The sequence below is a fragment of the Phodopus roborovskii genome, unplaced genomic scaffold (assembly GCF_943737965.1).
Source record: "Phodopus roborovskii unplaced genomic scaffold, PHOROB, whole genome shotgun sequence".
NCBI classification, from domain to species: domain Eukaryota; kingdom Metazoa; phylum Chordata; class Mammalia; order Rodentia; family Cricetidae; genus Phodopus; species Phodopus roborovskii.
In genome coordinates this window covers 10,918,860-10,946,399 of record NW_026126611.1, presented here as the reverse complement: position 1 = coordinate 10,946,399, position 27,540 = coordinate 10,918,860, and the positions used below count along the sequence as shown (strand labels likewise).

The 27,540-nt window shown below is 44.2% G+C and overlaps 1 protein-coding gene across 1 annotated transcript in view; it reads right to left on the bottom strand.

The window, feature by feature from the left end:
* Positions 1-635: 635 nt before the first annotated feature.
* Positions 636-27,540, bottom strand: part of Syne1 (spectrin repeat containing nuclear envelope protein 1) — a 419,055-nt gene continuing 392,150 nt past the window's right edge. Inside the window, exons 135-146 of the mRNA XM_051205995.1 lie at positions 25,922-26,113; positions 24,340-24,670; positions 22,151-22,219; positions 20,472-20,614; positions 18,103-18,226; positions 17,368-17,579; positions 15,360-15,560; positions 13,835-13,963; positions 11,686-11,898; positions 10,564-10,656; positions 9,183-9,241; positions 636-1,579 (exon numbers count right to left, since the gene is read on the bottom strand). Of these exons, the coding sequence (XP_051061952.1) occupies positions 1,339-1,579; positions 9,183-9,241; positions 10,564-10,656; positions 11,686-11,898; positions 13,835-13,963; positions 15,360-15,560; positions 17,368-17,579; positions 18,103-18,226; positions 20,472-20,614; positions 22,151-22,219; positions 24,340-24,670; positions 25,922-26,113 (2,007 nt within the window). The 3' untranslated portion in view covers positions 636-1,338. The remainder of the gene's footprint in view (positions 1,580-9,182; positions 9,242-10,563; positions 10,657-11,685; positions 11,899-13,834; positions 13,964-15,359; positions 15,561-17,367; positions 17,580-18,102; positions 18,227-20,471; positions 20,615-22,150; positions 22,220-24,339; positions 24,671-25,921; positions 26,114-27,540) is intronic.

Genomic DNA, 27,540 nt, shown 5'->3' with positions numbered 1-27,540 from the left:
ACACGCTCTTCCAACTGTGCAATGGGAACAAAGAAGAGAGTGTGAGAGGAAGCCACGATCCATGAGGTCTGATTTGTTTCTCAGGAAAAGGGCTCCTCTGAGATCCTGTCTGAATCCACACTTCCTCTCAACACCCTTTTCCTTCAATGAATCCTTACCTTCTAGCTTCATTCATTAATAAAGAAGAAGAAGTAAGTGTAGGCAAATCACAAAAATGTAGAAAGGAGACAAAAAGGGTGTTTCTGTTTAGTTTTCATGGCAGATGCGTGAACTCAACTTTTTGTGTGCCGAAGTAGCAAGAATCATTTTGCTACTTTCCAAAGAATCCAATATGTATTATTCCTCCGAGGCAGTGGTTGTGAATTCCAGGCTTTCTTTTTAATTCCATTGATCATGTGATTAGTTGTTTTTTTTTTTTTTTTCAAATTTGTTTCGGAGGAAAATTTGTTCTATAACTCCAAATTTCTCTCCCTTCTGTTTAAAACAATTCTATTATATATTTTGTAATATATAAATTGTATTGTCATACACAAAGTATGATTTAACGGTAGCAACAAAAAGATAATCTACATTGCATCCCACTGAATAATGAAAATTCAAATTTTGTTTTAAAGGAAGAGAAGACACAGATGAAGTACTTCATAGTATCTATAATAAATGCAAAGAAATCAACAAACAAAACTTTGCTTTAGCAAACTGTACATACATAAATATCTTTTTTATACTATAACATTCAATTTCCTTCACATAAAGCTTTCCATGATCTTATTTATTACATCCAGGTTTTCTTCATACCTTCTTTATTCTTCTTTTTTTTTTTTTTTAAAGTGCCTTTCAGATTTACAGCTTGTGCCTCGAAAGCAACATTAAAATATCATGCCCCAAAGAAAACAAGGTAGAGAGGAAGCTGCCATATACGCTCCGAAAGAATGGTATATGAGGAGGTTCGAATACCTCCAGTAGGTTGGTAGATTGTGTGATACTGACATGGTACCCAGGAGGGTGAATTTTGGGTCGATGGAGCAGCACCATAGGAAAGCTGCCCAGGTGGCCCTCTAGAGCCATTGGCTATGCCAAAGGCTAAGCTTCAGGGGTCCAGGGAACTCTGTATACCCTTAACTTAATCTCTTTAGTGTTAAGGCGCAGGGGGTCAAATGGCGCCATCCCAATCCCATTTCTTCTCCTCCTGTTGCTTGATTTTTATGCACAGGGTATGGAGGAGAGCTGAAGCTGCCCTGGGAAGGCTTCTGCCAAGACCAAAGTCTTCTCTGGTAGCCTGGGGTTGCTTTGGGCCGATCCCCCTCACGCTGCCAGCACTTGTGTGAAGGACATCTTGCTTCAGAGTGGAGGAGGACCATTGGTGTATCTGAGCATGGGGTGGAATGATCGGGCAAAGTTGTTGGACAGGGCACAGCTGTAGTCTTCCTCTGACACCGGGACAAGGCAGGTGAGTCCGATGAGGAGCAGCAGGAGCAGCTGAAGGGGAAGAGCAGCCCTGAGGACCCGGAACAGGAAGGCTCGACCCGCCCGGCCTGGCCTGGGTTCAGAAAGGGAGGAACCGCAGCCACCTTTTGTGGACCTAAGGGGAGAATTGACACAATCAACTCAATTCAAATACAGGACGGGCCCCTTCCTTGCTTTAGTGCCTTCCTGGAATGTAAAGGGCCATGCAAAACACAACCCAATTTGCCAGTGAGTAGCCAGCCTTTCTGCAGGGTGCCCATGTCATTTCCTGACCACCAACGTAAGAGTGATGTGCCTTCTGCAGGCTGCCCATCATCCCCAGCATCCCCAGTACCAAAGGATGGTGGTTGGAAAGTGAACTAACTCAAAAGTAAATATCCAGTCAGCCAATTAAAGGTGACAAAATGCATTCAAATTAACTCCCTTTACTCAATTTGGTAAAAAATTTTCCAACAATAATGATATTTGTAGAATTGAAACAAATTCGGGATAATTAAGATGTGGCTGTTTGGTGCAGTTTTTTCTTTTTTTTTTTTTTTTTTTTTTTTTTTTTTTTTGGTTTTAGGCAAAATTAATTGTCAGAGCCCTTCTGTGTGCCACAGCTAAGCATCCTGCATATGATCAAATCTATGTACCATAAGGATCAAAATACTCCAGTCACATTGTTCTGTCCTAGGAAAGCTATATAATCTTACAGTAAGCCCTGGTTTCATCTTGTACCACAGCAGCATCTGGTCACACACAAGTAGTTTCAGAGCTACACAAAGAACAGCAATGGAGTCTGTCTATTGAACACGGCCACCAGAGAGCCCATTTTAGCCTGGTCCTATCACTAACTCAGTAGCTTGGAGAAACTGACACTATTTTCCCAGAGAGAGGCTAGATGGTCACCTTGAAGCTCCTTTAGATTCAAAGCTCTAGGTTTTCCTATGTGCTTTAAGTGTATCAAAGGAAGCGTAGAGGTTTGGGTATTCATAGGAAACAGTGGCTACAGTCATGAATATGGAATATAGTCCAGGCTACTGAGTCCTGAATATGCAAGTGGGTTTGTTCTAAGTCAGTTCAACTGTCTCCTTTTTGGAGCAGTGACTACTGCTCCATTGTGTTACTTGTGGAAAAGGCTAAGGATTGTTTGTTTTTTTACAAGAGATATTTTGTGGACATATCTACCTAACAGCATCCTATGAGCAAGAAATAATGGAAATAAGCAAGAAACTTTTCTCCTAAGGTCCCTAGGGAGTTGAGTGGAATTAAACATAAGGATATCAAATAACCTTGTTGGGAAAAGATGAAAAAAAAAAAATCTAAGCTGGTGAGTCTGCCGGTTCAGATTCTAAGAAAACATGATGTATGTAGCTTCCTAGTTGGCTGATAATTTCTGATGATGGGTTACCCTGAGATTACTGGAAGAAGAGACCCTGAGAAAATAGATATTTGAATAAAAATATGGGCATAATCTTCTTAAAGGGGACAGAGGGAACAATCTGTTATTAAACTATCACAGAGGAATGGGAGAGAGGCTAGTGCCAAGGAGTCCACACTGCCTTCTGTCTCTATATGATTTTTGACGAGTAACTGTGGTAGTCTTTCAGTGAATTTTAACAGAGGCCATATCTCCTTGGGCATGGCCTCTGGCAGACAGAAGAGGAAGGAGGGAAGCTTGAGGGGTGTGGCCTCTGTAATAAGTTCACTACATATAACAGAGGGAAAAACCATCCCTGCCCTAAACTAAAACTCACTTTTTCCTGAAGCCCACCACTGAAGGCAGTGCAAACCTGGCCAACCCAGCTTGCCTCTGCATGACAGCCTCGTCAGAAGAGGCTGGTGGACAGAGGGGTTCTAGTTTTTCAGGGTTTTAATGGACCTATGGTTTGTACTAACTTATCAATAAAAACAGGCCTCAATTGAGAGGCTAAAAGAGTTTAGCCACCATCTAATCGGAAAAGTATTTGACTGGCCTTATGCCAAACTTTGTAAGTTATACCTAACAAGGTAGATGGTAGAAAAATGGACATTTCAAGGAAAAAAAGTAATGCATAAAATAATATGTCATGTGCCTTACTGAGGGAAGGGGAAGGAAATAGAAACTTCTACAGCTACCCAATTATACACTATTCATGCTTAGATAAGGTTGTAGGAAAAATGTAACCAATCCCCTCACTTTATAGGCAAGTAGCTGAGGAAAGCTAACATTTGCTCTGAAAACCACAGGACAACACTCTAAATATGTATGGATGACAGGAAAAGAAATTGACAGAATGAAGGCTCAAGCTTATATCACTGTCAAGGAGCACAATGAAGGATACAGCCTAAGACAGTGGTCAGAATTTGGACTCTCTTTAAAAATCGTGTGTGTGTGTGTGTGTGTGTGTGTGTGTGTGTGTGTGTGTGTGTGTGTCGTTGTGCACATGGAACAAAATGTTGATTTGATGTCAGGTATCTTCTTCTATTGCTCTGTTCTTCTCCCTGTTTTTTTTTTTTGGGGGGGGGGGCAAGGTCTCTCACAGCACCTAATCTTGTGGATTCAGCAAGACAAGCTGGCCAATAAACTACCTTCTGTCTTCTGCCAATCCTGTCTCTGCCTCCTCAGCACCAGGGCTGCAGGTACACTTTTTGTGTAGATGCTGAGCATTCAAATTCAGGTCCTCATGCTTCTACAGCAAGCACATAACCAACATAGCTATTTCCCCATTGTTAGTATTCAGGCGTCTGGACTGGCCCGCCCTTGGGGTCCTGACAGGACACGCCCTCAGCTGCAGCCACTGAGAGCACCGGCTGTGCACGTTCACTATGTTCCCTTTGAAACCGGCCCTGCCCACCCCATCCTTCTCTCTATTTCTCTCCTCTCCCCCCCCCCCTTTCTTTTCTCTGCTCTCTTGATGCTCTTGTCTCCAGAGGCCAATCCCCTCCTTTCTTTTCCCCCTTTTTATGGTCCCTTTCTCTAATAAAAAACAAACAAACAAAAACCCTCTGCTTGAACCCGGTCACATGGTGTTTTTCTCTCACAGGCCACTTTTCTTAGAATACAACATCCAGCCCCAGAACCCTGACTGTAACAGTAGCCAAATTACACAGAAAAAAAAAAAAAATCAAGATCTTCCCCAGATCCCCCACACTCCCTGTTATACCATGACCTATCAGTTGGTGATATGAATGATAGGCATGCCGGTAACATTTATGTTACATATATTTCACATGTAGAAGCAAGTAAGAATGCTTGCACACTAAAATATTTGGGAGTGATTTTCTTATGTTTAAGATCAACATTTCTACTCATAATGGCATTGGTCACATGCCCTGATTTCACTACTGAGGAGACTGCATTTCCAGGAAGTTGCGTAGTACACAGGTAATAACTATGTAGCCACTATATACTAGCCCTTTCTCATTTGTGAAGAAGATGGATAGCTTAGCATATTAAATACCAAAATCAGTTTTTTCTTTGATAGCTTATATGATTAAAGCATCCTGAGAAATATGGTATAAAAAGACAGGACAAAAATAAGACTCTTCATTACATGTTGATGTGGAAATAGTCCCTGACCCCCCCCCCCCAAAAAAAAAAAAAAAAAGAAAAAAAAAGTCATCCCTGGAGCTGGATAAGTTACAGCACAATGGCAGAAGAACACTCTACATTCCTCATGGCTGAATATCTAACTGATGCATTTTTCACTGGGAGACATCTGGATACTTTAGTGATGGGCAAAGGTCCCCAAACAACTGATCATTCAAACAGAGCTGGATAGCTCCTCTTTGTCAATGATTGGCTACCCTGAGGGTAAAGATCAGGATTAAAACAGGCCTGCATGACCAACTCATTCCTAACGAGAACTACAGTTCATCCGTAGGGGAGCATGGGCTCACATGTGACAGAATCTTTTGAAGGCCATGGCACATTAAACAACATCAAAGCATTCTTTATTGAAATGTAGCTGCCACCTGACTTCTACTGTTGAAGAACGCCAGCTTAGGGAGAACTAATGGGCTGAGGTTGGGACAAAGAGGACATAGAGTACTTGGTGGCTTGTCTATGCAGTTGACTGAAATGCCCAATCTGCCAACTGAGAGAAGAGTCCACCCCACCTGGAATAACTACTAGAATTCAAAAGGTTTCAAAGTTGACTCTGTCCGAGAGATTTTAGTTCCAATGGGTTAATGATCTCCAGTTAATATTACTTTGTAATATTAACTTATTGACCCAAGATCACTCAAGTTTCAAGAATCCTGGGAGATTCAGCAGCATGAAGAACAAAGGGGATAAGCAGACTCATTCCTAGTCCTCACAGGCTTTTGTATAGATGTGGATGACAGTGTAGAGTGCGTTTTTACAGGAAAATTTAAATGTGTGACTTTACCCAAAGAACTTAACCAGTGGAGACATCTTATGTAGTTTTGTCCAGAATAACATGTGCTTATTCTCTATGCATAAATATATATCCCATCTTTCAAGCTGATGAATAAATGACTATTTTGCCATTATGCCCTTGGGTACTATTGAATTCAGTCTATACTTTCAGGAAAACATTTTTGATTTACTAATAGTGTTTCCAAAGATATTATTTCCCAAACTGTTGGACTCCTTACCCCCAGATGTTGGGACAGCTTACTTCAAAAGAGCAAAAGAGAAGCCTGTTGGTGTCCCTGCCCACAGCTGTCCTGGGGCAGGAAAGCAGCTGCCCTCATAAGGGCAACTGCTTTATGCTTTTTGTCTTTGGATGCTTTGAAAAAATGGCCTTCCAAAAGAGACAAACAGAAGGAACTTGGAAACAAACTCCACTAGAAACTGAATAGCATTTATGAGAGCTCTTAGTGAACAAGCAAAAGGAAACCCCCCCATTGGCTCGCTCAAACATATGTAACTACCTTGAACCAATTGGAAAGTACACCTCTTGTCCCTCCTACCAGGACTTCCCGACAGTCCTTTTTGACTCCAGTTGCTTTTCAATTCTCTGTGCAGAAGATGCCAAAACCCAAAGCTCCCAGGGTAGTTCTACCTTCTGAGGCTCTCAGCTATAGAGTGAAGTCATCATTCCTCCCTCACAGAGAATTATGGTCTGCCATCTTGCTGAAAGCTGGCATGCCATTTTCACAGTTGTAAAACCACTATTCATCAACCACATATCTGCATGGAAGACTTTTTTGGTGAGGGTTACAAAATCTGAAGTCAGATGCTGGGAAAAGGTACCAGCTGGTCCAACAAAAGTGCTGTCTTGAAGGGACACTTCCCCATGCTTATCTCAAATATAAACCATGAGTATGAGGAGTTAGTAGAAATGAAGGCACAGTTTTTTTGTGTGTGTGTTGTTTGTTTTGGTTTGGTTTTTGGTTTTCCTGATTCTTATCATTTTAGCAAGTTCTTAGGAAGCTCCTTGCAATTGATTCTAGAAATTTCTGAATTCTGATCATTGCAAATACAATGGAAGAAACCATCATGTATTGATTTTGTAGGCCTAAACAGTGTAGACTCTGAGTAACTACTGGCCTCCATTCAGCTAGAATATTACAGTGTTCAATGAGAACATTCAAATTAATTTAAAAATCACTTAAACTAATGTAAAAATTGAACTGAAATATGCAACAGGTGAGAATGTAGTTAACATGGAGTTGAAACAACAACAACAACAAAGATACAACCGCTCCCTTCAAACCCTTCCAAATCAGTTCTTCTTTGTTCTCAGAAACCATCTGACTCTGAATCCCATGTTTCTCCAATAACCTTTTGGATTTGCTGGACCACTGCAAGATCAAACTCAAGGCTTCTATGCCAAGGAACACCATGACAGACTAGACTGTGATGCAGCTCAGTTCCCTCTGCACTTATTGTCAGGGTTGAGTGCGCCCAGTTCAACATGCCATGGGCTTAAGAAGCCCCGCGACGTTGTCTAGCCACAGTCTGCCTGCCAAGGTGTTTGATGGAGCATGCCATTCAGGTGAAGTTTCCTTGTAAACTATTCCCTCCCGGGTAACCAAGCGAGCACTGGTAAATTATCAGAAAGATGTTAATTAGTGATGCCAGGCAGAATAGAGCTGAAAGGAGCTTGGTGGGTATCGCAGTGAGAACGTGGCTGACCCATTGGCAAAAGCCCTGTTGGGGCACATAGAAGCAGTGATGCCCCAAGAAACAACATCTTGGACATATTCAGAAGACCCGTGTGGCAGCTTACAATAATTAGAGGAGCTGATAGACTTGATTTTGTGAACGAAAGGGTGATGAATTACTCCTGGGATTGCCTAACAGTTTTCCTCATTGTAATTAGTATCACTTTTGTCAATCAGAGTCTGGATCTGAGGTTTTCTGAAAGGAATTGTGTGGGATAGTTATCACCTTTGGTAATGGCATATTCAAATTCGTGGGAGAAGGGGAATTGTATAACACGATGCTTTGCCTACAGTATGTGATTGCCTTTTCTTGCAGGTGACTAAGAGGGTATAAGAACACCCACAGGTGGCCTTCATGGCCATCCTAAGTCCCTGGGAGGTTTAGTCTATATTTCATTATTACTGTTTTATTATGGTTTAAAAAAATGTTTAAAAAAAACAAAACAAAAATGCAACATTGTTTTCAAACAATAAAAGGGAGAAAAATTGCAGTTAAAGGAGGCTGGAAACAGAAAGCTTATAAAAATATGCTCAGGGTGTTGCTTCAGCTGAGTGGGGATGATCACTTAAAACAGCCAGCCCTGGAGAGCACAGCTGGTAAACCCAAACTACCCCTCAGGTTGTTTGCAGCTACACATTCCCTCCTCTCCACTCTCCTCGTAGGCGATAAGTTTCCAGAGGGGCAGATATTTCTCAGGGAACTGCCTGGGACTGGAATGAAAGCCCAAGCAGTGTTTTCATCACACACACACACACACACACACACACACACACACACACACACACACACGCACACACACAGAAAGAAAAAGAAAGAAAGAAAGAAAGAAAAAATGAGGTTTTCTGGGGAAACATAAGCTGAGCTGTGGAAGGGCAAAGGCAGACAGACATCACACCAACAACAGAAAAGGCGAAGCGTTGCTAACCGCAGAACGATGGGGACCTCAGGGGCAAGCGTGGGGTAGGGTGGCAGCAGGGACACCCGTTGGGGTCAGCTCTCAAGAGGCAACTGAGAGGGCAAGGGCTGATCCTGAATTCAGAGTGAAAGAGCTCGCCAGGGGCAAAGAAGGCGAGAGGCGAGTGCTCTGGCACAAGAGGCTTACAGCAAGCAGAAGATTCTAGAAAAGTGCTTTGTGGTTCTTAAGTGGGAAAAACATCAAATTAGGCTCTGCCATTTTGAAAATCAAAACCCACAATCTGGATAAAACAGGAAGGTGAAATAAATAAATAATAATAAAAAGAAAAGAATTGGGGATGTTAGTATATTTTATGCAGATTTGTGGGTTCTGTGAGTGGTGAGATCATTCATTGATCAATTACCTAGAAGGAGAGAGGATGATAAAAATCTGCCCTGAGTCAATGGCAGTTGCACCACTAACTGAATCACATATTCATCCTTTGATGGAAGGGAACAGATGGGGTAAATACAAGGAAATAAACTTTTGATGGGAGAGACGGATATGAGATTTACCTGTTCTCTATGGAAAGAGTCTCTTCCCATTGACCAGGACAGGGTGCGTTATCTCCACTACCCAGATCAGAGATTTCCCTACATCTCGGGCAATTTTTATCATCCTCTCGGGATTCTAGAACAGGTGGAAACCAGGAGAACAAGGTACCTGCTCTTTGGGCTGCTGACAGAGGGTCCAGGCTGTGAGTGACTACATTTGCCTCGTGGCTGTTTGCAATGAACAGGGGTAAAGAAAGAAGAATGTTCAGTCTAGGCAAATAAAGACAAGCTAACCAATGAAATCAACCGGGGATGCAGCAAAAGGGCAAACAAATCAAATGCAATGACCGGCACCCATGGACCAAGGAAACTGGCTTTTCTCTGGTGCAGGGGGAGGGGCAGGCTCACGCATGTTTACCATCTCAGCCATTAACTCAACTTGAGATGTGATTGCGGCATGCACCCTTGGTGGGCACAGCCTCCCTCCTTCCTCCTCGCAGATGCACAAATGGGCCTGTAGATGTGAGGTTCTCTGTACAGGCGTTTAGTGACTCTAAACATGGAAGTCACTTCATCATTCTGCACACTTCAAAGATAGCTCACATAGGCCTTTTCTTTTTTGGAAACTTTGAGGAGGACACTGTCAATATTAAGAATTTTAACAGTAATCTGAGAGGGTTCTTTGCATAGAAGCCCAACGTGTTCCATACTTAAGACAAATCAAGGCTAAATTTTGAGATGAAAAGCCAGTATTCCTGCACATTCTTAAACTAGGATCTATAGGAAACTAGTGAATGTTGATAAAACAAAACAAAATTCTAATAACACATGTATCAGCATAGAACATAAGTATAAATGACAAAAAAAATGAAATTATTACTTCTAAAATCTAAGGGGAAATGGAATGAATATACTTATAAAGCCAGACGAAAATATCAAACAAACAAACAAAAAATAAGAACAAGCTCCTAATTTCACAGAGAATGGAGATATAGAGGGTAGCAGGAGCCACATTTGCCTTTTGTCCTCTGTGCTCTGGTGAGCCAGGCCCCACCATGGGCTGTGTATGGGGTGGGCTTGAGTAGCTACCCTTTCAGGGCTAGTACCCAGAAGCCCTTTGTCCATCTTATCAATTCAGCAGACTTCCAAGATGCTCTCAATTTGCCTTGCTGTTCAAGGCACTTCTGGCCACGACACCCCACCTTGGTGTAGTGAGCGTGCCTGTGGTAGTCTGAAGAAAGGTGCCACCAAAGGTCCACATGAGGGCCATTTCTAGAAATGGCCAATTGAGCAAGGAAGAAAAATACTTTTTCTTCCTGCATAGTAGCCACACATTGAGCCCATTAAAAACAAAAACAAAAAACAGGGGGGAAAAATCTTTCTTTTTAATTGCTGAGAACATGCTGCAAGGTTGGAGACATAAATCTACATGGGTGAACACCCTTTCCTGTTTGGGGATTCCTGTTTTGAACCTGCAGATCCTGTAGACACAAAACCTGTCACTTCCCACGGTTCCTACCCATGGACCATTTGGAAAGAAGAAAAGTTACCGATTTCTGTCTGTTAGGGGTACTTCTGCCCGATGTAGGACTCAGGGACCCTGAGGTGTCCAGTTCATCAGCAGAAGACCAGGAGGACAAATCCTGCAAGAGAAAAGGATACATTGGACAACTTCACACCCCAGAGCACTGGGGTCTTTGCTGATGCTCAGCATTTCTCACCTCAGCCCTCTCCAATTTTATCTTACATCTCCATCATAAAACCCAGACCATTTATGAGAAAACCTGATTAAGGTGACTACAAGAATGAAACCTAATTTTTCTAGATTATTGGGATTTCTTGGCATAAGTTCTGAAAAACATAGTGTTTCATTTTTATGGTTTTGTTATTCCTTAGGGACATGGGCACAAGTGAGTTGGTAGTGGCTTGGGGTGGGGTGGGGGGATGGGGGTAGTCTCCTATAGGTCAAACAGGACATACAGAATCCAATTCATTTACATTGGGGGGGAGGGGCTTGACAGTTGTCTAAGAGACTGCTCAGTGAGATCACGCAAACTGTACTACTTCTGCCCTAATGTGACTCAGGGGAGGCTGTGCTTGGAATGCATCCAGAGGGATGAGCAGTTTTGTGTTCGTGAAAGGACTTCACAACTGCACGCTGTATCTGTGTGTATATGTCTCAGAGCTGACAATAGGGTGTGATAGAGTTGACCCAAGGGGAAAATGGGTAAAATAAACACATAGAGAACCATGTCAACAACTGACTGGATGGATGGATGGATGGATGGATTTAAAAGGGGAGAGAGTTCCCTGCATGTTTAACGAAAAACTCACATGTGGTGATTATGTTGATCTGTTACAGCTGTCTAAACTGAAAACATGTCATTTCTTAAATAAATGTTTGAAATAAAAATGCCACAGTAGTCACAGCAACAGGGTTGACAGTAACAGGTTGTTGAAGAGGTCTCTTGGATTTCACAGACTCAAAAGTACTGTCCTGCTATGAAAGTTTATGAGTCTGCTTTTGTATTTTGAGACAGCTCTCGAAGGAGCGGTGATGGAGAGCGGCCACTCGGGTCTGACAAGTGGTCCATTGGAGTCTCTCTACAGCAGGTGGAGATACGGTGCTTCAGGCTCTGTGGGAGCTGTGACGACTCTACAATGTCACCTACCTGCTGACTGCTTGACATGTCCAATAACTTGGCTAGATCCTTGATGTGATGGCTGACTTCCTTCAGGAGAAGTTTGAGCCGGTTCCCAATAACATGGACTTTTTCTTTGGCTTCTAGGCAATCTGAACCTTCAGCATTCACTAAGAGTTGGCGAGACATGTCTTGCAGCGAGGCCACTCTGAGCTGGGATTTCAGAAGCTCCTGCTTTATTTGCTATGTACACAAAAGGAGATATTTCTTTAAGAAGCTTTGGCACTTAGAGGGAGCTGCCTATGTGGGCCTCCCATGGCATTCAGCTTCCAAATAGGGACTGGAGCTCATGGCACATGATGTGGGGATTCCATGCTAACCTTGCTATAGCCAAGTATGTTCTGAAAGATGTCTAAATCCCTATAAGCTCAGGGTTCTCACTGGACATGTGGTTTATGGTAAGACTGTTAAAACTGAGTAAGGGGTGAGGAGATGCCGACAAAGGACAGTCCTATGCAAATAGTCCTAAAATAACCTGTTAAACAGAATACTGAGCCGCTACACTCTAGGTACAACAAAACTCAAATATGTCAGGGCATACTCTGATATCTAGCTAAATCTTTTAAAATGATCTTCAGTGATTCATCATTCCGAGGTACCTGCCAGAGGTCAAGGTTGAGTGAAAATACAAGAGCACCACCACTGGTTTCAAAGACACGACTAATAAATAGTGAATTAAAAGCTACCGATTCAGTAGTTTAGGTTAGTGAGTGCTAAATGCTATGACCTAGCATTATATAACCATAGAGACAGACCAGATACAAAGTATATTCCCGTAACAGAGCTCAAGCCTGCTTCCTTATCATCTATGCAAATTACCCAGCTACACTGTATGTTAAATTGTCTCAGCACCCCTGTGTATGAATTTGCATAGTAAATTTCTGGTTGAATTTAGTGCCAGAAAAAGCTTCTAGCTTCTAAGAAACAAGTACGTTTTGGTTTTGTAAGATAATGACAGTAAGTTACCTCCTGGCTTTCTGCAAACTTGCCACCAAGGTTTCTATCTCACTAGGCATATTTAGTTCCTCTTGAATCGACTTAACTGACTCTCTCCGTTCAAGTAGCTTTAATTTCAGTTTTACCACAAGTTACTAAATATACTGTGGTAGCTAGGGCTAATTGCCAACTTGACAGACTCTAGAATCATCCGGGACACAAGTCTCTGGCCACTCTGCAGGGGAATGTCTTAACTAAATTCACTAATTGGTGATGACCCATCCTAACAGTGAGAGGGACCGTTCTCTAGGAAGGGGGTCTTAGGCTGCGTAAATGGAGAAATATGGCTGAGTACTAGCATTCATTCATTCATTCATTCATTCATTCATTCACTTCTCTGCTTCCTGGCTGTGGATGGCAGGTGGACGGCTGCTTCAGCCCCCTGATGCTCTGGCTTCCCTGCCATGATGGACTGTACCCTTGAACTATGGGTCAGGAACCCCTTTTCTCTCCTTAGTTGCTTCGGTGAGAGTATTTTATTATAGAAACAGGAGAAGAAACCCACACATACACTTCGAGGCTGCAGATGGAGCGTACGGAGTTTGGATTAAAAGTAAGTATATAATTCACTATAAAGGCTGCCTTGATACACACAAACTAGGATAAAGAACACTTGAGCAATGGGCAATTGTGTTGGTAGGTGTGGCTCATGTGTTGCTGGTGGTTTCTCATGTCCCACCAGGTCCTGCCACCTCAGCCCCAAATGAACACACAGAGACATATATTAATTACTAAACTGATAGCCTACTGTTACAGGTTCTTATTGACTAGCTCCATCTTAATTATTAACCCATTTCTACTAATCTAAGTATTTCCATGTGGTCTTATCTAACCCGAGACGGTTCCAGACCTTGTTATTCCTTCCTCTGCTACATGGTGTCTCTTCTCGGTCTTTTTGCCTACCTTTCCCAGAATTCTTGTCTCCTAGTCCCGCCTATCTTCCTGCCTCTATTGGCCAAACAATGTTTTACCCATCAACCAATAAGAGAAACACACATACAGGAGGACATCCCCCTTCACTAACACATATTTGTTTGGTGACTGGAAACCTATGGAATGAAATCAGAGACTTTAGTTAGAGCATAAGTTAAGAGCATGAAAAAAAGAAATCTAAAATTCTTACCATGAGTTGTCTGTGATGGTCCTGAAGTATCTCTGGGTCAAGGGTAGAATCAATTGGGACAATTTCATTTTTCCTTCTGTCAATGTTTTCTAGCATGAGAAGCAAAGCATGGCTCATTTCGTGAAATTCCTATGAAAACAAAAAACAAAAAAGCATAAAATAACTGTGAATGGCACATTTCCCTAGAATATATTTCAGTTCCTTTTTAAGGCTATCACCCAGAAACATTAGTGACCAGGACACAACCCCTCTCAGAGGAGGGTCTCTGCTTGTTTTAGGAGGTAAGTAGCTATGGCCTGATCTCAGCTGCCCTAGTGCATGAAGTCACCTTCTTACCTAGAGCATCTAATTTATACCTTGTGGGGACATTTAGACAGGAAGCATACTGACATTAGAACACTTAGTTTCTGAAAAACAAAACAAAAACCAGCAGTGTTAATAGTTAATCTGAAAAGAAACAACTGGATTCTGGGTATGCAGAAATTTCCATTTTTTTTTTTTTTTTTGACGGCTCAATCCTGTATCCCCTTCATTCATCTTCTGATGCCCTTACTGGACCTTGTTCTTGATGCGCCCCTGCACACGAGGCACTGGCTGCAGTGGACACCCACTTCCCAGGAGGCTTCACACCTTATCCTTTCCCACTGCATATGGGTCTGAATGCAGGCGGAGCCTCGCTGTTCTGTGGGACCTGGCCCCTGACCTTCTGCTCACTTCACACAGCCGTCTTGCTGCTACTCTAAGAGAGGCGACACGTTTGCATACTTCACGGACCTCCAAGCTGTTGAGACCCTCCTTCCAGCATTAGTCAAATAGCCACAGGGCTTCTTGTCCCCTCCCCCCGTAATGGTTTTCTCCATCACTGTCACGGCTGTGTTTATACATTCCTACTCCTTGAATAACTATTTCCTTGCTTTAAATGTTTTTTTTTATTACATTTATTCATTTGTGTGGAGAGAATAGGGACATTTATATGCCATCCATGACACACACGTAGAGGTCAGAGGACAAATTCCAGATTCCAGTTCTCTCCTTCTGTGACATGAATTCTAGCTTGGTGCCAGGCATCCCTACCTGTCAGCTCCTCCCATTTTGTTACTGCTTTTTGTTTGCTTGTTTGTTGGTTTTATTTTTTTTTAACAGAAGTAGAGACTAGGCTGTATCTTAACTGCTGAGGGATCTACCTGGCACACAGAGGAAATTCAGTGCTGGCATAAATGAATGAACAAACATCCGTAATTCTTGCCTTGCCGTGCAAAAACTTATCTGCCTAAATGTCTGGTCAATCTGTCTCTAGTGAATAAATGGACCAGCCAAAGAGGGATTGTCAACTTGGGTGGGCATTGGCTTTTTATCTAGATAGAGGATGAGACGAAACTCCTTGCATGTGGATCGCAGGTGCAGATTCCCCAATAATAAAAGCTACCTCATTCAAATACTGGCTTCGGAGAGCAGCCACATCCTTCAAGCATGTCTAATGTCAGCATCCTGTCTGGTGTCGCCATGCACCCAAAGCCCTACCAACCTGGCATTGCATCAGCGCATCCTGCAAAAGGCCTCGCCAGTCCTCCAGCAGAGAGCACACTCGGTCCCATCTCCCGTTCATCTGGGATAAGCGATCCTGCAAGTCGTGGCTCTCCTTGCTGTCCTCCTGGATGAACTCGGAGCTGCAGAGGTTGATGGAGAGGATGATGGCTTTGCGGTGGTCCACGGCCTTCTGAAGCTCCTAAGGAGAACAATCACAAAGCACTTCTGAGGTCCTTGAAAATGTTCTACACATAGAGTACCTGTTGTTAAAGGCAGAAATTGAGTTCAATCCCCGAAACCCATATAAAAAAAGCCTGGTGTAGTGGTGCATGCTTGTAAGCCCTGAGCTAGGTAGTGGTGGGGACAGGAAGATTGCTGGGGCTGGCCAGTGTAGCCTAGTCACTCAGCTCCAGGACCGCCACAAACAAAAGGCAGATAGCATTATCAAAATGACCTCAAGGGTGCCCCTTCTGCTGACTGGAAACAGTCAAATGATTTCTTCCACGGACTCATACTAAGTGATCTTGGGAAAGATTTCTCTCCAGCACTACATGGAGTTATGCAAGGCTCTGATCAGACCTGTATTCCCCTTATAAAGAAATCAAATAGGTTGTAGAGGTCATTCCTTAAAATACTAATTTACTAAGCTCTAAGTGACAACTTATATGGTAGATTATTATACAACGTGTGCCTTTAACTTTGTAAAAACCAACTTCATGAACAGCTTGGGTTTGAGACAGTTGAGGAGAGGAGAGCATTCTGTTCAGTTTTGTTAGATGTTGTCTGGATGTGAAATGTCCCCAACAGTTTCCTGGTGTGGAGTATTTGATCACCAATGACTACTTTGGGAAGCTCTGGAAATTTAGGAGCTAGGGCCTAACTAGTACAGAGTGTCTTCTTCAAAGGCTGTACCTTGTCTCAAGCTACTTTCCCTTGCCCTGTTGCCTTTCTGCTATGAGGTGAACAACATCCTTCTCCATATATATTTGCTACCGTAATATTCTGCCCACATGCATGACGTCAAGGTAGGCAACTGCCAACTAAACCCTCAGTCCATCAGTCTTACCTCTTATAGGGTCGTTTACATTAGTCATTCTGTTACACTGCACAGAAAACCAATGCATATACTTTCTGGCTGTTGCCCTGAGTGTTGTAATAAAAAAAATTAATTAAAAAAAATGGCTGAGAAGAGAAAGACACCATACGATAGAGTCCAAGCAGAGAGGTTTTCTATTAAGGGAAAAGGATTGCAAAAAAAAAAAGGGGGGGGGAGAGAGACCAGTCTCCAGGGATAGGAGTAGCAGGAGACAGTAAAGAGAGACAGGGAGAGAGGAAAGAGGAGAAAGAGAGAGAGAAAGAGAGAGGAACAGACAGAGAGAGGGAGAGAAAGAAAGAGAGAGCAGGATAGAAGGTGGGCAGAGCCCTTTAAAAAGGGAATGTAGTAAATAGGCACAGGTGATGCTCTTAGTGGCTGCAGCTGAGGGTGGATCTTGTCAGAACTCCAAAGGCAGGCCAGTGCAGATGCCTGCATACTAACACTGAGGAAGTTACAAAAGATGGGCTGGGAGATGGCACAGTCAGTGGATGAATGATTCACTGTGCAAGTATGGTAATCTGAGTTTGATCCCTATAACATACCCACCCACCCACCCCCACACACACCAGGGCATGGTGGGGTGTGCTTATAATCCTTGTGATGAGAGGCAGAGTCAGGAAGATTCCTGAAGTAGCCAACATAGCCATTTGATACATTCTAGCCAATGAGAGACCTTGACTCAAGAAAGACAAACAAAGAAACAGAAAACCTCAACAACCAAAATGATGAATATGGAAGTGAGATTTTCCTCTGGTCTCTACAAGCGTGTGCATGCATGCATGCATACACACATATTTCTGCACCTACATAAACATGTCTACCTGTCCCACCCCACCACACCCACAAATCTGTTAGCTGTTACACATGACCATGGCTTTCTGGCTTGTGAAACAGAGGCAAGGAGATATACCTTGAGCTTTTTGATGTGACACTCGATGGTGTGGATATCCGTGCTGAGTCCCAGGTGCTGGAGCCGGTCCAGCTCCTCCTCGGTCTCTCCTAGCCAGGCCCAGATGTTATTGAGGTCTGAATTGAACTGCTGCCATTTCTGAAGGTTCTGCTTTGTCCTCAACTCCTTGCTCAGTGCCTGGGCCTGGAGGAGCTCCCAGCGGTCAATCACGCCTGGCAGAGCGCGCACAGAAGAGTAAGTGGGAGTTCTACACCAGTGCAGTTTAGCAAACACTTTAGAGATACCTGGTAGCTAACTTGAAAGGGCAACAGAGAGGACAGTAATGCTCCTGGTCACTTCTGCTGTCACCTGTCACCACAGCTAAACAGGTGCAATGACCCTGCTCTCCTATCTTTTTCTCTAATGACAATGCTGCCAAGCACATTTGCTACACAGAATTTAACAGGTGCGCGATCAATCCATCCTTGACTTCTTTTTGCAGAGTGCTCTGAAAATGTAGATCGGACAGGGCATTTGAATAAATGGAGCCGTAGACACACTGTGACACTCTATTGCCCTCATCCGTCATGGGATAAAATAGTGTAGAGGGAGCAGAAGGCACACCATGACACTCTCTGTCTCCCTCATCTGTCATGGGAGGCTAAGCAGCCCAGTGATACTTGGTTACTTGGTGTGATGCAGTGATTTGGAATCTTGTGTATCATCTCACTCTGGAACCAGGGACAGTGCACTCACCGGCTGGCTGAGTCTCCGTGCTGTTGAGGTTAACGAAGCCGGGAAAGGTCTCTTCCTCTGCCAATTTGTGTTCCAGTCTCCTCACGGAATCTATGCTGCCGCTGCACTCACCCAGCAGCTTCATCTATTCAAACACACACAAAAATCAGCCCTGTCACCACAGTCCCCATGCGTACAAAGCACTTTTGGAGAAAGCATCTTTGTGGTCCTTCAACAGGGCAGCGGCTGTGTTTTACTTCTCGGGGTCACGCCAGTAAAAATAAACAGAATTCAAAATTATGCTGAGTCAATGGGTCACACACACACAGAAACCCCTAAAGGGGTAGACAAGTGAAACCTTCGAAACTTCTTTTACATTAGTGGTGCTCAACACGTGGGTCACGACCCCTAAGGGGATTGAATGACCCTCTCACAAGGGCCAACTAAGACAATCAGAAATCGCATTATGATTCACAACAGTGGCAGAATTACAGTTACAAAGTGGAAATGAGAAGGCTTTTATGGTCGGGGGTCAACAGAGCATGAGGAGCTTTACCAAAGGGTCGCAGCGTTTGGGAGGTTGAGAACCACTGTTTTATATGAATCTAAATAGATCAAACTGATCCGGAATTTGAAGCCCAGAGCCCTCAGCCGTGAGGCAATATCTGACTTTTGGCAAGTTGTCCCTTCCTTTCCCTCTCACAAACCTAAATGCAGAAACACTAATAGTACCACAAGTCTCACGGGAACAACTCGTGCATTAAATAACTGAAATATTTAAGAGTTCAGCGCAACATGAGAGCCAGCTGTTTTGCGAGAAAATTTACAGCCATGTTTAATAGTCATCAAGGGACCAAATTCAAACCTCAAAGGAAAATTCCAAGATCCATTTGTAATACACATACGGTATTCAAAAGAACAAGTTATAGCTAGGCGCGGTGGCACATGAAGGTGATTGACCCCAGCACAGCCTTGGCTATATGACAAGAACCTGCCTCAAAATAATGGAAAGCAAAAATAACACAGGAAAAATGAAACAGAACAGAAACTTGAACACATCCTTGTCAGTGGAGTGTAAGCTTACCTCTCAATGTTTCTCACAATCACAGTGTCTTCAAGTTACTTTGTGTTACTCTTGGTTGAGGTTAAGTGTCATCTTGGGGATGTCAACATAAAGCTATGCTACGCTTGATTTTTATCTTCTGCAATGCTGGAGATTGAACCTGGGTCCTTGAGCACACTAGGCAAACACTCTACCACCGAGCTATGCCTCCAGCCTGCCCACTGCACTTTAAAAAGAGGTTTCATGGTGGAGAAGTTGACTGGTGTATGTGTGTGGGTGGGTGGAGGTGGGTAACACCCTGAACAGCTTTCACCCTGATTCCACATTGTAGAGCATGTGAAATGTGATGAGACCACTAGGAATTAACTTTCCGTCCCTTTTGACCAAGAGCTTGGGGAGAGATCCACTTTAAAATTCTCTGCATAAAGTATGTCTAGGCTATGCTGCTGACAAAAATATTCCTGGGCCAGTGACTAGAACAAATAGATTTTACGGGGTACACCAGCGACTGAAATAGAGAACTGATAAGATAAGGAATCCTTGCTACCTTCTCCTGTAGTCTGCACCCACAATGCAGGAGGTGGAGACAAGATGGAGCTCAGTGACACAGCATGGGCTTAGTGCATGCATGGTGCAATTCCCAGTATTGCAAAAGCCCCCAAGGTGCAGTTCCCAGTGTTGCAAAAGCCCCCAAGGTGCAGTTCCCAGTGTTGCAAAAGCCCCTATGGTGCACTTCCCAGTGTTGCTAAAGCCCCCAAGGTGCAGTTCCCAGTGTTGCAAAAGCCCCCATGGTGCAGTTCCCAGTGTTGCTAAAGCCCCTATGGTGCACTTCCCAGTGTTGCTAAAGCCCCCAAGGTGCAGTTCCCAGTGTTGCTAAAGCCCCCAAATCAAAGATAGAAGATTACAAATACTCTCAAAATCATTATATGAGCTAAAAAGAACTAAAAGACCACCAACAACAAAAATCTCATTAGTAATCAAGGATGACATTGGTCCAAAATTTATTAGGTGAATTTGGACCGGCACCCTGTGATGTTTGGGAGTGATAGCATTTTGCTGTCTTCAGCTAAATGGATCCTACTAGAATCTCTGCGAAAAGCAACAGGCTAGCCATGGCAATGGACTCCAAGGTCTACAAATAGATCTGTTCCTTCTTAAAAAGATGTTTCAAACAATGGGGTTTTGTTTCCTACATCCGTGTCTATGAGTTCAAGGGCACCTCTGTGCTTGAGACCTCACAGGGCCCTCATGCTGCAGACAGAGTGGCTGTTTTTGGTCAGAGTTGTAATTCAGGTCCATGTCAGGAGGATACTGCTGGGATACTCACATAGCCCTTGTAGCTGGTGTCCAGGTCTGACCCTGTGGGAGTTTTGCTTCTGAGGATATTTGTAGTTTGTTGAATCTGGAAGCGGCTGTCATCCAGAGCTTTATCCAGCTGCCTCATCTGTGACTCCAATGAGCTGGGATCCCCTGTGGGGTTAATCAGAAGAGTCTTTAATGGGTCTTGATGTTTGTCTTATTTCAAAATTGTCCATCAAGGGCCTCAGAAAGCATGTCGGCTATGGCGAAGCAGAAGGAGCGTGTGCTGGAAGAATCATAAAGCAGGTTTAGTGCTGCCTTGCCAGAGGGTTAGACACGTAAGGGGTCAAGCCAGTGAGTGTGTTTCCTAAGGAGATAGCAGCCTGGGCTCGGCAGAGAACTCTGCAGTGGATCCAGAATAGCCTTGAGTGCCTGCTCCCCCTTCCAGTCAGGCCCATGGCAATCTGAGTGTTAGATACAGTGGAAGGCCTTCCCAGTGACCTGAAGAGGTAACAGCCATGTCCCAGGTACCAGGAGACAGGTGAAACCCATGCTCACTTAGCTAGCAGGGAACGGGTCACCCTCCGATTTCTCTATTCACCTCAGAGATACCAGGACCATTGCCAATCCTGGCAGCATCATTCAATTCAAGTCAACCAAGAAAAGGCTAGCTCGGAATAGACATGCAGAGAGGAGCACTTTGCTTTTTACATGATATCTGAAACTACACTAGGAACAAGTTAAGAATCTATCTCTTCCTTGGGCATGCTCTTACGCACTACCTAGGTCCTGGCTCATCTCTAAGAGCTTTGAACATGGACTGTGCCTCTGTGCGTGTTTCGCAGGTATGTGTCTGCATGCACATTCCACTCATTGCTTAACAAGGACGTCGATCACCCCAGGAGCACTAACACTGGGTGCAAACAACGAGTATGTTCAGCCTCATCAAATGTATTCCTAAAACTACCAGGAGAGGCCACTAGCTGGAAATCACTGGGAAAGTCCCTGTAGAGCTAGCTTGGTTTCTGCCCTTGCGTTGGTCTTCAAAACGTCAGTCTGCGATAAACCAGCCCATGATTCAATTTGATGGTCTCATGCTGATGGTCTGACACATGCCCCAAACACTGACCTAGTGCAACCTTGAGCCAAACTGGTTTCTCTTTTCAACTCTCCTGCCTTCAAAAAATAGTTCTATTAAACGGCAACCTGAGGGTTATAATGTTATGGTGGACATTTCTCATCTGAGGCGGTAATACTTTTTAAATGAAGAGGAAACAGTTCATCAGCTGAAACCTGTTCACAGCCTCACGTGAGACTGTGGTGGAGGGTGTGCCCAGTGCCACTTGCCCTGACATCAGGAGGTCAGAGCACTGCACAGCTAGCGATTGCTTCCACCAAAGAGATAAGAGCACACATAGATGTGGCGAGAGCTTTAGTCTCTTATGTTTTCAGCTGTCACTGGGCGCCGAGTCCTCTCTGTAATGCCACTGATTAGCACTTGCTAAGCTGAGATGCTATTGCATGACATGGTTATGGAGTTCATACTCTTGGTGCTGATCAACCTCCCGATGCAGGAGGGAGAGAGAAAGGCTGTGCCTTGGCATGCCGGAGCCCCAAAGCTGTGAGAGGCAGGGAAGCTGTGCTAAGAGAGAGAGGGCGGTTGTTGTAAGGCGGAGCGAGTGCCTCGCTCCCAATCTTTGTGCCTACCAGAAGTATTTCTGATTGCATTTTCTGTGAGTTTTACATAGGCCTCGGGGTTCTCGGGGATCACTACATCTGTAAAAAGAGCACAGTCTAAGTTGACAGCTATGTGCTGGACACCTTGACTCCCTGGTGGTGGGAAAGTAGTTTGCCTAAGGAGAAAGAAACGAGTCATTCTTGACAGGAGCTGGCACGGAGGGGAAGGCACGCATGCTCCCGCCAAAAGCTTCCTGTAATGAGTCCCGCTAAGAATTCACATCAACTGAGGGTTCTCTAAGCCAGCCGTGGTTGAAAGTGCTTCCGTCCTCATGGGAATCCTGAGAATGCCTGGTAGCGTTGTTTCCATTTTACACATCAGAAAACACGTGTCTAAAGGAATGTGGCTCCTCATAAAGCCTAGGAAGACAGTAAGTGGCAGAGCAGGGGTCCCTTTGTTGGCACGTGTGCTTTGAGGGAAGGTCTCAAAGGCCACAGCTCTTCAGGTCCCCAGCTTACTGAATAGCTGTGGTGGCTTGGACGACTCATGTATCTGCACACTGCTCTCCACTTTGTGGTGCTTTAGGGGGAAAGCTGTGGATCCTTTAGGGGGTGGAGCCTTGTTAGAGGAAGTGCATCACTGAGGGCGGGCTTTAGAACCTCATCCCACTTCCTGTTCTCAGGCCGAGCGTCCTGTGTGTGAATGACAACGTAACCCTCCTCCCTTGCCAGGCCTTCCTGCCATGATGGATCCCAATCCCTCTGCAAACATAAGCCAAAATAAACTCCTTTTCCCTAATTTGCTTTTGGTCATGGTGCTTTATCACGGCAACAAGAGAGTAACCAATACAGTAGCAGGGATTTCCCCTGAACCCTGGGTCCTCCCGTCTCCGTGACACCATGCCTGGATTAGAAAAGGGATTTCCTCAAAGACAGCTTTTAGATGAGCGCTCCTTCCTGGATCTGTATGCGAGCCATATAGGAAAATGTAAGGGCTTGATAAGCAAAACTAGAATAGTAATAAACAGGTGGGTGGGTTTAATACTGAAACATGGTAGGTAATCAGTATGAACAGCACTAATAGTTTGTGTCCATTCTTTGTACTAAGTCTTGAAATTTGGTTAACGCCTATAAAGGCATTTGGTTAATCTCAGTTACAGCAGTCACAGTTGAGTGCTTTCTAGTCACACTGGCTGAGGGCCACATGCTTCATGGCATGGACGGCACTTTTCTCTAATTATTTATTGCTTCTGCTTACCTTCTGTAAGGCTCTCTTAGGTTTTCTGTTCTCCCTGTTTCTCTCTAGATGATCCTATTTGCATTATTCCTCCCATGCACTAAAGAGAATTCCTAGTTACATGTAGGAGAAGTCCTACCTAACATGTGTCTTTAGATACAGGTCTAGACCCATGCATCTGTTTCTAAATGGTAGGGTCTTGAAGTTCTACCAATACCTCAGAACAGGCATGAATACAACTGGTATCTGTACCTCCACTATCTCACAGCTTGCCTCCCTCACCCAGGCACACCGTGTTTTCTCTCTCCCCAGACCCTAGGACGGCTTTCGTCTTCCTCATAGATGCCGAATCTAGAGTCTCCTCCCTCTCTCTTCACTTAGCTGGTAAGGGGAGATACATTTCTTACGATTTCTCACCCCTTCCTAGGGCCGTTTCCTTAGTCCAGGCTTATAGATCATCATCAATGCTCATCAACAACATCCACCTAAACTCTCTTGTTTCCAATCTGTGTTCTACCCATGGAGCCTACATACAAATAAACCATGAAAACACGCAGCCAGTCCACCCTCCTTTCATCTTCCAGTGGATCCCTATAGCCTTTAGGATAAGGGCCAAACACCTCTCCATAGTGAACTGGTCAATTCATGCCAGACACCGGTTCACTTTTCCAGATTCTACTGAGCACACTCTACGCTTTCCAACACAGTCTTATCATTCTTGACAAATTTCATGTGACCCACGGCACCAAGGCTGACCACAAACCGGGCAGGGCTCCTCTTTCTCCTCCTTCCTCAGCACTGCTCCATTCGCCTCACAGACTCATCATTATCTCTCTTGTCTCACTTAAGGTGTTCTACCTGGGACAGGTATCCTATGATGTCCCCGTGTGACCATGTGTACACACAGCACTCACACAGCACGTCTTCAGGGAAGCTCGTGTGTTCCTCACACTGATTCTCAACAGGAAGCTTTCTCTCCTACCTGACAAGCCAACAGCTCCCCTGAGGTAGAACTCCTTGTCTTCCTCGCCCTCTTCATCTTCAGAGGGCAGAGTTCGTGATGCTGACTCCAGGTCCCGACTGAGATCATAGTCATGGTCCCATTCCAGCGGGATGGAGTCCACGCTGGCTGGAGTGTCTCGCCCTGACCGCTCACTCCGGAGGGGCTGAGGGAGGGAGAGGGAGGGGTTGGAGGAAGGCTGTGGGGAGGGCATGCCATCTGCAGAGGGGTCCTGCCAGCGTAGGTCTGAAAGAGCCGTGGAGTCTTCGAGATCTAGCTCTCGATCTGAGAGTTCATGGTCATCATCCGGTAGCTAAAAGGGAAGTCACACCAACTCTGTTATTGCAAGGACAGGAGTTTCCTCTTACTCCAAAGAGGTGTGACCATCAGCAAATGCCAGCACATCCTGCTGACCGGGGTGTCGTTAACTTTATCCATAAATATGGAAGAACTTTCTGTGGTGGTTTGAAAGAAAATGGCCTCCAATGGGAGTGACAATAATGGAAGGTGTGGCCTTGTTGGAGTGGGTGTGGCCTTGTTGGAGTGGGTGTGGCCTTGTTGGAAAACATGTGCAACTGGCGTGGGGGTGGGTGACTTTGAGATCTCCTATGCTCAAGCTATACCCAGAGAGACAGACCACTTCCTGTTGCCTGACAGTCAAGATGTAGGAATCTCAGCTATTTCTCCATCATCAATGTGTCTGCCTGCATGCCACTGTGTCATACCATGATGATAATGGACTGACTAAACCTCTGAAAATGTAAACCGCCCCAATTAAATGTTCTTTCTTTACAAGAGTTGTTGAGGTTATGGTGTCTCTTAGCGGCAGTAGAAACCCTAAGACACTTTCAAAATGCCTTATATATTCCTCTATGTCAGCCTCAGTTGTATCATTGGTAGGGTGGGGCTCCATTAAAATCCCCTCCAAGGAATCATTATAGGAAATTAAATAATATTAAATTAAAATTAAATAAAAAAAGCAATACAAATAAAGGATCAAGTAGCATGCTTCCAATTCAACAGGCACATATTGGCACATTATCCTGGTACCATATGCTAGACATAAGACATGATTTTATCACAGGAAATTTCAAATGCTTGGCTAACAAATCCTCTACAAATGAGATGAGATTGTGGGGGCAAGGATAAAAAAAACACGGAGGGAAAAGACTTATCCAAAAATCATCGCATGAGCTGAGTAATTGCTCATATCTCTTACTTCATCTCATCATTTTTTTTCCCTCAAAGCTACTTCATCTTCAATAGAAGAGGTATGGCACATAGTCTGCCCTAGCCTTTATAAAGACTTCATGGCCACTCTTTGAATGAACAAAACAGTTCTCCCTACAAGGAAGTGACTGTGAACAAGACCATTGTTAAAGTTGGGAAAACTGAGGCGAGGAATTGCAACCTGTCCCGGGTTATGTAGATAGTGGCATCAAAGCTTGGAACAAACACAGATTTTTCTGCTTCCGAATGCTGGACTCATGGCTGTGCTATGCTACCTAATCCCACCCAACTCCTTCTCTCTAGACTTAATGAGAAAGAAAGAAGTTCTGCATACAGGCAGGCGAATCAGTTTCTTGTGGTATCTCTCCACACGCCCAAAGACCTCCTGGCAGTAGCGTCGGAGTTCGTCCAGCTCCTCCTCGATGACAGCTGCATCCAGGGGCTCGCTCTTCTCTATCAGCTGCTCCCCCTGGGCAATGATCTGCTCGATCTTATTGTGGTTCAGCGAGATCTCCTGCTGGAAGGCCTGTGGGTACCAACGCAATGGGAATTTTAGACAGCATTAAATGATGTCATAGAAGGAAGGGTACACCTTTCTCACAGCATCAGAAAGACTATACAGGGGATGTCTGACGTACAGAAACAAGCCAAAGATGGAGACATTGTTTTCATAAGTAAAATATAATGTTGAGGCAGAATGGGAGTCAGAAATGGAAACATCGGGAAAGAGACTTTGTCAATAAGTAATAATAATAATCAGCACAGACAGTGTGGGTCGAGAATAACAGAGAAATATTGGCAGCCATCATGCTGTTAGTAGTGCTGGTGACTCCTGGCAAAGATGACGGTGTGATATGAACACTGTCATTTACTGCACATAATGTACATCAGATGTCACACATGACTAAGGCCCCAGGTTCTCAGATGATTCTTTGTTGTTTTGGAACGCAAGCATCAACACATAAGGTTATACTGGTTAGAAAAGCAAGGGATCTGGGAGAGGCGACTTGCACCCACTCTATGTGATTTCAAAGAAGAAGGCAAGTTTCAAGAGATAGGTGTTCACTCGGTACCATAATAAACCCTGCAAGAGCTGAAACTGCCCACTAACAACAGAGACTGCCAAGGAGTATGGAGGGTAGTGATGCATCCCAAGACCCTGCCAGAAGCTAAAAGGAAACGTTCCGAATACCAATTGGTAGAAATGTTGAAGTGTTCAAATGTTGAACTTATACATAGCATGTGTGGTGATATCCTGGGTTCAAGTCCAAGCACAAGCAAATAAATAAATAATCTACCCTGTTTTTTTCTTAAAGACAGAGTCTCATGCAGCATAGGCTAATCTCACACTTGTCATGTAGCCAGAGATGATCTTGAACTCCTGCTCCTCCTGGCTCTACTTCCCGAGTGCTTGGGTTACACAAGTGTATCATCATCCCACCTATTTGTTGTTATTTGAAACAGGTTCTCACTCTGTAGCCCATACTAGTCTGGAACTCACTTCACAGTGGAGGCTGACCTCCAACTCTTGGCAATCCTCCTGTCTCACTCTCCAGAGTACTGCAACAATGTGTGTGATCTTCCGCAGTCAGCTTATACTGGGGATAACATTTTAGAAGCTGTCTTGCAAATGATTAAGTATGTCAACCCTCTTTTATGCAATGGACATCTCATCAGTGAAAGTTTCTACCTACCCACTGTGTCTAAATTATTTAGTGCATGATATGGTATATATTTAAAATGATCTTTGCCTCCAAGAACGTAGAATGTGTAGAATGAAATCTCCAAATAAGAACATTCCATTGTGGACCAGCAAAACGCCTCAGCAGGTGAAGGTGCTTGCCACCAAAGGTAAGGCCAGGCCTATTTAATTCCTGGGGCCCACATAAGGGAAGGAGAGAACCAGCTTCCATAAATTGGTCTCTGATCTCCACGTGCAAGCTGTGGCATGCG